Genomic DNA, 12269 nt, shown 5'->3' on the forward strand with positions numbered 1-12269 from the left:
TGGCACTACCTAGGTTTTCCTCTAGGATTTTTATGGTATTAGGTCTAACATTTAAGTCTCTAATCCATCTTGAATTAATTTTCATTATAAGGAGTAGGGAAAAGGATCCAGTTCAGCTTTCTACTTATGGCTAGCCAATTTCCCAGCACCATTTATTAAATGAGGAATCCTTTCCCATTTCTTGTTTTCTCTCAGGTTTGTCAAAGATCAGATGGCTGTAGATGTGTGTGCAGGGACTCTGTTCTGTTCCATTGGTCTATATCTCTGTTTTGGTACCAGTACCATGCTGTTTGGATTTACTGTAGCCTTGGTATAGTTTAGGAAGTCAGGTGGCATTGATGCCTCCAGCTTTGTTCTTTGACTTAGGATTGTCTTGGAGATCGCGGGCTCTTTTTGGTTCCATATGAGGAACTTTAAGCAGTTTTTTAATTCTGTGAAGAAACTCATTGGTAGCTTGATGGGGATGGCATTGAATCTATAATTACCTTGGGCAGTATGGCCATTTTCACGATATTGATTCTTCCTATCCAGGCATGGTATGTTCTTCCATTTGTTTGTGTGTCTTTTATTTACTGGTGATGGTTTGTAGTTCTCATAGAGGTCCTTTACATCCAGCAAGTTGGATTCCTGAGCCTTTATTCTCTTTGAAGCAATTGTGAATGGAAGTTCATTCATGATTTGGCTCTGTGTTTGTCTGTTACTGGGTGTATAAGAATGCTTGTGATTTTTGCACATTAATTTTGTATCCGAGACTTTGCTGAAGTTGCTTATCAGCTTAAAGGAGATTTTGAGCTGAGACAATGGGGTTTCTAAATATGCAATCATATGGAGTCTGCAGGGGACAGTTTGACTTCTTCTTTTCCTAACTGAATACCCTTGATTTCTTTCTCTTGCCTAATTGCCTAGCCAGAACTTCCAACACTGAATAGGAGTGGTGTTGAGGGCATCTAATGTGTGCCACTTTTCCAAAGGAATTTTTCAGTTTTGCCCATTCAGTTATGATATTGGCTGTGGGTTTGTCATAAATGGCTCTTATTATTTTTGAGGTGCGTTCCATCAATACCGTTTGTGAAATTTTTAGCATGAAGGGCTGTTGAATTTTGTCAAAAGCCTTTTTCTGCATCTAATGAGATAATCATGGTTCTTGTCTTTGGTTCTGTTTATACTGGATTATGTTTATTGATTTCACGGAGTATTTGAACCAGCCTTGCATCAGGGATGGTATGATCATGGTGATAAACTTTGATGTGTTGCTGAATCCGGTTTGCCAGTATTTTGTGTGAGGATTTTGCATACGATGTTCATCAGGGATATTGGTCTAAAATTCTCTTTTTGTTGTGTCTCTGCCAGGCTTTTTTGGTATCAGGATGATGTTGGCCTCCTAAAATGAGTTAAGGAGGATTCCCTCTTTTCTATTGATTGGAATAGTTTCAGAAGGAATGGTACCAACTCCTCCTTGCCTCTGGTAGAATTCAGCACAACAGAATCCATCTGGTCCTGGACTTTTTTTTTGGATTTGGTAGAGCTAGTAATTATTGCCTCAATTTCCAGAGCCTGCTATTAGTCTATTCAGGATTCCAACTTCTTCCTGGTTTGTCTAGGAAAAGTGTAAGTGTCAGGAAATTATCCATTTCTTCTGATTTTCCAATTTATTTGCGTGGAGGTGTTTATAGTATTCTCTGATGGTGGTTTGTATTTCTGTGGGATGGGTGGTGATATCCCTTTATCATTTTTAATTAGATAGATTTGATTCTTCTCTCTTTTCTTCTTTATTAGTAGTCTTGCTAGTGGTCTGTCAATTTTTGTTGATCTTTTCAACGAACTCCTAGTTCATTGATTTTTTTGGAGGGTTTTGTGTGTCTATCTCATCCAGTTCTGCTCTGATCTTAGTTATTTCTTGCCTTCTGCTAGCTTTCGAATGTGTTTGCTTTCTTGCTTCTCAGTTCTTTTTTAATTGCGATGTTAGAGTGTCCAGTTTTAGATCTTTCCTGCTTTCTCTTGTGGGCATTTAGTGCTATAATTCCCCTCTACACACTTAGCTTTAAATGTGTCCCAATTCTGGTATTTGTATCTTTGTTCTCATTGGTTTCCAAAGAACATGTTTATTTCTGCCTTCATTTAGATTTATGTACCCAGTAGTCATTCAGAGACAGGTTGTTTCAGTTTCCATGTAGTTGAGGCGGTTTTGATTGAGTTTCTTAGTCCTGAGTTCTAGTTTGATTGCACTGTGGTCTGAGAGACAGTTTGTTATAATTTCTGTTCTTGTACATTTGCTGAGGAGTGCTTTACTTCCAATTACGTGGTCAATTTTGGAGTAAGTACAATGTGGTGCTGAGAAGAATGTATATTCTGTTGATTTGGGGTGGAGAGTTCTATAGATGTCTATTAGGTCTGCTTGCTGCAGAGATGAGTTCAATTCCTGGATATCCTTGTTAACTTTCTGAGAGACGGGGTTTCATCGTGTTGGTCAGGCTGGTCTCAAACTCCTGACCTCAGGTGATCCACCTGCCTTGGCCTCCCAAAGTGCTGGGATTACAGGCGTGAGTCACCATGTCTGGTGGAGAAGCACTTTTATTAGAAGATTTAATAAGAATTTAAGCAGAGTAAACTCAAACTTTTATTCTGTAATATTCTGATTTGAAGATGTATGTATACAAAATGGGGACCAGCATTGTATGAGACTAACTCCTCATTAGCTGTCATGTGTGAACCTGGAGCATATCCATGTTGTAAATATGGATTTCATATTTTAAATCATCTCCAGTGAATCTGTGGCTTATCAATACTTCTGATTTTTCTTGCACTTGCATTGTCAAGATTCAAAACAGTTGAAAACTCAGTCACCTTTTTTTTAAGAGAAGACTGTCATCTGTTTTGCTTCATAAATACAGAAGACTTTACTTTTAGATTTGAATGATCAATTCCAAGAAATTTTAAATTTCTAAATCATCCATTTCCTTGAATACACATCTCACTTCAACTTTTGTCCACTTATGAAATGTATCAAATAAAACTTAAGTAAATATCATAAATAACGAAGGAACACTATGACTTGTCTTTTTCACAAAATGGGATAGTCTAGGTTCTTGTTACAAAATATTGCATGATAAGGCCCTTACTTCTATTGAAGTCTACAGAAATATATTGTTTACTTATAAATTACTGGATTTTATAAAATTCATCTAGGTTATCATCATCTGAAGACATAGATTGAGATTTCACATATTAATCAATTTCACCATCAAAAGGGAATGCTGCTGTCTCTTTTCTGTTTAATACTTGGAAAACACATTTCTTTGTCAATTTTCTTTTCTTTGCCCTTTTAGGTAGAAAATGAAAAATTCTGAATTCTTAACTGTATTAAATAAAAGCTAAACAAGCAAAAATCAAAAGACTACAAAAATAGTGTCTCTGGCATTCTTCTTATATACTTTTTTGAAAGATTTTGCAATACTTTATGTAACACAATAAGAAGCCTGGAGGATGATACAATAGTCACTTTTTTTTCGCTATTGAATTACCCTTTAGGCAATGTCATCATTCTTTTTTCTTATTTTTTTAAGTTATTTTTAGCATAGTTGAGAATAATAATAAGTAATAATGAAATATTCTAAGAATGATGAAAAATGAATCAAGAATTGGAAAAATAAGACAACTAAGATTGCAGAATGTGTTTTCAATTTGTAAAAGGATCTTCTACACCTACATGGTAATTACAAGATAGAATGGGCTGAGCACGGTGGCTCATGCTTGTAATCCCAGCACTTAGGGAGGCTGAGGCAGGTGGATCACCTGAGATCAGGAGTTCAAGACCAGCCTGGCTAACATCACGAAACCCTGTCCCTACTAAAAATACAAAAATTAGCTGGGTGTGGTGGCACCTGCCTGTAATCTCAGCTACTCGGGAGGCTGAGGCAGGAGAATCGCTTGAACTCAGGAGGTAGAGATCACGGTGAGCCGAGATCGTGCCACTGCACTCCAGCCTGGGCAACGGAGCGAGATTCTCTCTCAAAAATAAAATAAAATAATAGAATGACTTTACCTCATTAAAAAATTTATATTTGGTTTTTGAAGTATCTCTAATGAAGAATAAAAGTTGTGAATGTCAATCCTTATGAATAAACTTGAAAACTAAAATTGAATCCAGTAGAACCTTATGGTATACTAAGGGCTGAGGAATTTCTGGGAGAATCCACAAATTCTGTTAAGTGGTCAATTTGGTGTTTTACACATTTAAGAATTTTCCTTTACTCGGACCTTTTATTCTTGTTTTAAATACGGAAACTTCATCTAGGCACATGTGGGATTTTGTTGTTTGTTTGTTTTGGATAGGGTCTTGTTCTGTTGCTCAGGCTGGAGTGCAGTGGTGCAATCATAGTTCACTGCAGCCTTGAACTCCTGGGCTCAAGCAGTCCTTTCACATCACCCTCCCAAGTAGCTGGGACTACAGTCACATGCCACCACAACTGGCCACATGAGGGAAAACTTCTGGTAGGAATGGGATGTTTAAGCTCAGTCTTAAAGGCAGACCAGGACTTAGTCGAGGGAAACGTTCTCATAAAATCCAGCTTGTATTTGAAAGAAAAAAAGTCAAATGAAACCTTAGCCACAGCTATGACCTTATCATTAAGTTTTGGTCAATTGTTTGCAATGATTGGTGTAGTAAGTTTCTCATTAAAAAATAGCAAGGTTTTTTCTTTACAAAATGAACCGTTTGCTAATGTCAAGTTATAGTATGATCTGGAATATTTGGGAGCTGTAAACTTGACCTTAATAACAGATCTTTAACAAAGTCCTTGTATTGAAAACGGATATAGTTGTATGCATTTGGTATCTATAAGACACCATGCACACAATGTATGAAATATTTGATTGGATGAACTCTGCCTTTCCAATAATAGAATTTATTAAATACTATACATGATGAGATAACTTAATTACTTTGTTTCCCAGAAAAGAACTCAACTTGCTGCAGAAGCTGTATGGATTGTATGACACTGTAATGAGCAGTATTAGTGGTTATTATGAAATACTTTGGGGAGATGTAGATATTGAAAAAATTAATGCAGAACTGCTGGAATTTCAAAACAGGTGAGTCTCAATGGAATTTTTTATAATGCCTATCTTCTTAGGATCCTATAGGTATTTCAGAAGCTAATTTATTCCCTAATATACTACTGTATATACATAAAACCTTCTTCAAATAAATGTGAAGGTGGCATTTTTTTTCTCTTTCTTTCTGAAAGATGTCGTAAACTTCCAAAAGGACTTAAAGACTGGCAAGCTTTTTTGGATCTCAGAAAGAGAATTGATGATTTCAGTGAGTCATGTCCTCTACTGGAAATGATGACCAATAAGGCCATGAAACAGAGGCACTGGGATAGAATCTCCGAATTAACTGGAACCCCATTTGATGTGGAATCTGATTCTTTTTGCCTTAGAAATATCATGGAAGCACCACTCCTTAAAAATAAGGATGATATTGAGGTACGTAAGTGTATACGTTCTTATCAATGATCCATTAGAGAATGTCCCTTTTTTCTTTTCTGAGAGTTGTAGATATTTTATGAGAGGTTGGACTAATTGCCCTCTGTAATGCACCCTCAAAATTTGGAATGATCCTGAACGTTCTTGACTTTTATGAGATAATCTTGTTACTCAACGAGATTATACGATTATTTGAAATACATTATTTGAAATACATTTGTTTTGGAGCCCTTCAATACATCTTCCTTGTCCCCAGAATGCACTTCCACTTAAAAAATATTTGTTTATTTATGTATTGTGTTCTTGGTGAATCCCTCTGAACTATTTTCCAAATTTCTAATTTTATGCTTTTTCTTGTTCAGTCTATTAAGTTTTTAGAATTTTCTATTATTACATTTTTCCTTTCCAAGATTTTTAATTGGTTCTTTTTTGTGGCCACCATTTTTTTTTCATTTTTGCATTAAAATTTTTCTGTCCTTTTTGTAGATTCTTAGATCCACAGAGTCTTAAATCTATATATATTTCCAGATCTGTAGGTTTCAAATCTATAGATTTATAGATGTCTTCGCTTATCTCTTTGAACATTTTAAACATAATTATTTAAACAGTTTTCATTAGAGAAAATTTCAAACACCTACAAAAGTAAAGCTCTCCTTACTCTAACATTTATCAACTCGTGGCCAATATTATTTTATCTATACTATCTTTACCTACACTTCAACAACTGTAAATTAAATATAAAGATGTTTTCAGATTCTTCTTTAAGATTAATTTCACCTGGACTGAATTTTTGCTGTGGTTGCTTTTTATGTTGGCTATCCTCTGAGCCTTAGATTTTTTCATGGATTTTGTCATTTTTATTGGGGTGGCTGGGAGGACTCATTTTGAATGGCAGGATTTCAAAAAGTCTGGCTTATATAACGTGTTAAAATTGTCTGTGTCCGTTCATGTCTTAGTTTTCCTTGTTTAGTGGCCTTGTGGTTGCCTCCTCCACTGCCCACATCCCCTCAGCCCCAAGTTGAGAGCCCGAGAGCCAGGGGTTGTAACAGCGGTCTCCATCCCCCATCCCCTCCTGTGCTGTGGTGTGATGATCCAGGCATGCACTGACCTGTTTCAGGTCCTGGTTGTGGGGCTGGCTTTGTGTCACCCCATCCCCCAGGTCCACGTTCCATTTAATCTAGTTGCCTAGATGGCAGCTGGAGGCAGTGTTTTCAGCCTCCTTCCATGATTGGAGGGCTCTAGACCCCAGCCCAGGTGCTCCTCCTATAGATCATTTCTATTCTTCTTCACCCCATGGGAACCGGAGGCTTGGCCCCAGTGACCAGGGCCCTCAGGCCTGTGTTTCAGCTCCACTAACTGGTCTGCATAGCTTTTCCACTTTTGGTTCATGGAGATGTTTATCTTGTTTTTAAGGCTGGTTGTTTGCTTTTTTACTTACTTTAAAAAAATTATTTTATCCATTATTCTATGTTTTTGGAGTTAAGAAAATGCACCATGTGACCAGAAATCTCCCAAATATATGGTTTGGGTTTTCTGCCTTCCCCTACCTCTTTTTGACGACGTGTGTACACAAAAAGCTTTTCTTTCAAAGCATTTTTGTCCTATTTGTAAATATCACAAAGAAACAAAGAGTTAGAAACACTTTTGCTGACCATCTGCTTCTTGTAAGTATGTTTTTATACTTAATAATGTAGCCATTCGTAGGCTGTGGTTTATTATACAATTTCAAGTAATTCCAGGATTCTGTTAATTACTCTTGGTACACAAAACAGAGTCTTAGTACTGTCTACCCAGATACATCCAGTTGCTCAACCACACATGCCCTAGCATTAGCTAAATTAGATTCCTGTTGTTACTGGACTCACTGCCTCTAAAGGAAGCCTTCCCTTCAGGACAGAATTTCCTCTTCCTCCCAGAGAGCGTCTGCTGGAATCTCACCTCCTCCTCTGTGAAGCCGTTCCTCCTCAGCACAGGCCTCCGTCCTCAGACATCACCATGGTTCACATCATTCTTAGGACATTCATTCCACACTAATTTGTGTTATGATCATTTGTGGAAACATCTCACACCTTTAAATTCTTTTTCATCTCTGTGATTCTAACTATGAACACAAGTTGAGGCATTGTGGGGAAAATATGTTACTTTTATTTTCTTTCATGAGTCTTTCTTATTAAGTATTCCCCCCAAAATATGGAAAAACCCATAAGAAAAAAAACAATTGATGTTTAAGCAAATGAGATTCATATTAGGACCAGAACAGGCAGGAATATAGTAATATCTCTATGTTACTTGAAAGAGTTCAAAAGACTCTTGTGTATGTTCTCATTTGATTCTCATAGCTAACCTCTGGGATAGACAGGGCAGCTGTGATTATCCCCATTTTAGCCAGAAGCTCCAATTGAAAACATAATCTGAAAAATGATGATTTAAGTTCCATTGTTTCATGTATGTGGTACAGAAAAATAATTAGTAGTCGGCGAGTCATAAGGCTTTAGTGTCAAGTTGCAACACAATGATCTGAAGCCTTTTCTTGGCTGTAAAATGACTACATGAACTGGGTGACTTCTAGGTCCCTTTCAAGCTAAAAAAAATTCTATGATTTTGTGATGCACTTAATTTGTAGTTGAAAACATCATGACATATTCTTTGCTTTTCCTTCAAAGGATATTTGCATATCTGCCATTAAGGAGAAGGATATCGAAGCCAAGCTGACTCAGGTGATTGAGAATTGGACCAACCAAAATCTGAGTTTTGCAGCATTTAAGGGAAAAGGAGAGCTCCTGCTCAAAGGAACCGAATCGGGAGAAATTATCACTTTGATGGAGGATAGTTTAATGGTCTTAGGGTCCTTACTCAGCAACAGGTAATTTTATAATTTGGGGGAGAGGTTTAAATGGGATATTTAGGGTTATAAAATTCTAAGTAAAAGCTCAGTTTTAAAGCTCTTGCATTGGATAGGATTCTGCACTAAATTGCTCTATCTTGTCTGTCCCTATATGAACTGCCCATTTTCCCTAATAATCATGGCCTCCATCTCTTCTTTAATGGTACTCGTCTCCCCTTCCCTATTTTTCCTGGTGGGCCCCATCCTAATTAGTCCTCCCCAAACTGGCAGCTTGTCCTCTGAAGGTCTTGGCTCCCCACTGAGATGACCTCTTCATTTTATCTTTTCTCTCCTTTGTTCCTCTGATTTGACATCATTGACCTCTTGGCTAATCCTGTTCAAGCATTCACCCAATGACCCAGTAAAAGCCTGCTGGCCACCCGTGAGAACGATCTACCACTAGAGCAATCTACCCATGAGGGGCTTGGCACTTAGGTAGAGACTTTCATTTTTTATGGTGAAAAGAGGCTGAGACCATTATGGTCTGAATGAGGTCACCTGTTCATCATTGAACTACGGACCAGCTCGAAGGTACCTATGATCTCGAGTGCAGCTTTAGGAAATTCTTATAGGACTTAGTCAGATTAAATATTCTGTCAGGTCTTTGGCACTAGCAACCTCTATTCCTCTAGCTGACTATGCAGTAGTTCTCAAGTATTCTTCACCTGAACACACCTAAGAAATAGCTAATATCCCTTTTCCAGGTTGGAATCACTGGTTAGTGAGTGGCATCCTGCGTGACCTCTGGCTCCAGGGGCAGTCTTGTATTTGTGTAATGACAAAGCTGCCAGTCCAGGGAGTTCTTGGTTGAATTTATAAAGGTCAAGGTCCTCGGATGCATCCTCTGCTTTCAGGGAATCCTGGCAAAGGTGACCATAGGATATTCAGTAGTTTCTAGACTTCGTGAGCTACTGTTTCCCTATGGTTCATTGCAGATTTTGCCATCTGACCTCCTGGATGATAACCTCTTGAAGAAGGGCTGTAGATTCACCTGGGCAGTGTCTGCAGCCAAGAAATTCAGGATTTGAAGGCTTTCTTAAATTCATACTTACTTGGATATAACCTGATTAGTAAAATACCTATTTGTGTATTAGTAAACTCAATGTTTACAAACTTCTGGGCCTGCCAGAAAGAGTATAAGGATAGCTAAGAAGTCATCACATTCTGGGAGATTCTCCTCCTAGAGAACTTTGCAGTGCCAAGTAGGTCTGGAAAGCCTGTTCCAGAATTAACCACAGACTGACCTAGTAGTGAGTCATACCTGCTAGATCTCTAGGACTACTTTGATGTGACTTCAGAAGGAAGCTGTATGTCTTCTTGGGTGAGACTTGACTGTAGATGTTGCCTGGATTGTGACACTTCCCTGGTGGATCCCTGATTCCATGGGACTTCATGGGACATGGTGGGTTTGACCACACAAAGTAGTACAATTGCAGGTATCTGGCCAAAAAAACTAGCTATGCTCGATTTTGTTTCAGATCTCCCTTTTCCGTCTTTAGAAGTTATACACAATCAAGGATCACTTTTTTTTTTTTCTGTGCAGAACCATTTTTGGCCTATCTAGTTGCTTCATCTCCCTAGATGCCTGTCCATGCCATGCTGGTTTACATGTCTTTATTTGGAAGATGTTTTTGGCATATTGACTGCCTTTCAGCTCTCGACCAGTGGCCTGGGAAACAGTATAAACTGAGTATTGGGAAAAATGCCTCTTACTCCCTGAGCAATTGGATTACCTACCTCCTTGGAACAATTTATGTACAACTCCATTTATAACTTCATGTGTAACATAGGCTTTCAGGGAAGTTATGGGTTGTATTCAGGCATCGGACCGTACCCAGAAAAAACCCCATTCCACAGGTGAATACCTTCAAATCACTCTGAACTAGATCAAGAAGAGTTTGAAGATCCTAGTCAACAAGTGCCACTCACCAGCAAATGCCACTGCACCACATTGAAACTGCTTGCCCCTGCCACACACTGCAGTAGGCTTCTTGCTGTAACTGTAGGTAGTTGGGGTTTTTACTCAGTAGCCTCCCATTGCTTCCTCCATGGCATCCATTCTATTTCTTGTCTTCCTTTGTTGTGCTCAGCTTTCTGGACCCTTTGTATTCTCATAAAGACTTCAGCAAGTCCTGATGATCAAAAAACAGGAGCCATGCTGTATGGGGGTAGCAACCCTGGGTCTCTAGCACTGCAGAAACTAGTTGTAGTACCTGACGTAATTCTCTGTCTGTGGGTGGGAAGAGCACATCTGTAAGTGAACATCAGATCTCAAGCTTGACCCTGGCTTTGTGGTCATCTTTCTCCAGGTGAACCTGGTGATACCTAACCCTCTCCTGATCTTTAGGGATCTGATTTGTCCTGTCCCTTTAGAGATAGTCTGTCTCTTGCTGGATGAAACCTTCAAGACCATTCATAAAAGGAAAATCCCTGGATAGTGTTCTCTTTCCCTAGATTCAATAGTTCCACGGACCAGTAACAGTGTCTTACGTGTTGCTCTCACAGGCAGTCCCCACTTGGATTTGGTTCACAGAAGTTTTGGAAACTACCTTATTATTTGTTTGCCATTTACTCCCAGAAGTGACCAGCACATTTCCTTTGCTGGACCTATGCACCATAATACTAGCCCATTCTGACCAGGCACAGTGGCTCACGCTTGTAATCCCAGCACTTTGGGAGGCCAAGGTGGGCGGATCATGAGGTCAGGAGATCGACACCATCCTGGTTAACATGGTGAAACCCTGTCTCTACTAAAAATATAAAAAATTAGCCAGGTGTGGTGGCGGGCACCTGTAGTCCCAGCTACTTGGGAGGCTGAGGTAGGAGAATGGCGTGAACCTGGGAGGCGGAGCTTGCAATGAGCCGAGATCACATCACTGCACTCCGGCCCAGGTGACAGAGTGAGACTCTGTCTCTAAAAACAAACAAACAAACAAAAACTAGGCCCATTCTTCTATTCTATGACTGACATATGATAACAATAAGTAAAATCACTATAGTTATATGAGTTTTATTCATAAAAAGCAAAAATTTTTATTAGCTGTATAATATCTATTAGAAACTGCCCTTTTAGGACAAAACATTCATTCCCAAAGTAATATTTCTTCTGTAATTTACTTCGATAAGGCCATACAATTTTCTGAATCTTCTTTGAAACATGATCTTTTCTGTTCTTACCTTTTAGATACAATGCTCCATTTAAAAAAAATATCCAAAATTGGGTGTATAAATTGTCCACTTCCTCAGATATAATTGAAGAGTGGCTTGTAGTACAGAACCTTTGGGTTTATCTTGAAGCCGTCTTTGTAGGTGGAGATATTGCCAAACAGCTGCCTCAGGTAAATACAACTTTTGTAATTACTGATAAAATAATTTGGTGTATGTTGTCTATATGTCTCTGTAAAAGTCTTCGCAAAGACGTATGGTCAAAGCTTAACTATGCCAGGGTTTGGCAAACTATGGCCCACTTGCCTGTTTTTGTAAATAAAGTTTTATTGGAACACAGCCACATCCATTCCTTTATATATTGTCTGTGGCTGCTTTAGCACCACAACAGCAGACTTGAGTAGTTATAACTCAGATTATATGGCCCAAAAAGTCTAAAATCTTTAATATCTAGCCCTTTACAGAAAAAGTTTTTTAGAAAGTGCTGACCTCTGATTAGCAGAAAGAAGAAACCCACATAGTTTTAAACGGTGAATAATCTCGAGGTTGTTTGAGGATGTGAGGTACATTCAAATGCGGTAGTTCATCTTTTCTAAGAGTTAACCTCATAATATTCCTCTGAGAGTAGTATTAAAATTAATCTATGTTCTGTAAGCACAGATTAACTTTTGTTAATTCTTAGTAAGTCTACTACTAACAGATCAGAAACATACTGTGGAGCAAGAAAACAGCC

General features: G+C 38.4%; 1 protein-coding gene across 5 annotated transcripts in view; it reads left to right on the plus strand.

Annotated features, from left to right (window-relative positions):
- Nucleotides 1-12269, plus strand: part of DNAH8 (dynein axonemal heavy chain 8) — a 319842-nt gene that overhangs the window by 124452 nt on the left and 183121 nt on the right. For all 5 annotated transcript variants that reach the window (XM_031667069.1, XM_031667067.1, XM_031667072.1 and 2 more), the window contains exons 34-37: nt 4954-5091; nt 5247-5487; nt 8151-8350; nt 11556-11709. In XM_031667069.1, coding sequence (XP_031522929.1) covers nt 4954-5091; nt 5247-5487; nt 8151-8350; nt 11556-11709 — 733 coding nt within the window. The remainder of the gene's footprint in view (nt 1-4953; nt 5092-5246; nt 5488-8150; nt 8351-11555; nt 11710-12269) is intronic.

This window comes from Papio anubis, chromosome 6 (genome assembly GCF_008728515.1).
Source record: "Papio anubis isolate 15944 chromosome 6, Panubis1.0, whole genome shotgun sequence".
Classification (NCBI taxonomy): domain Eukaryota; kingdom Metazoa; phylum Chordata; class Mammalia; order Primates; family Cercopithecidae; genus Papio; species Papio anubis.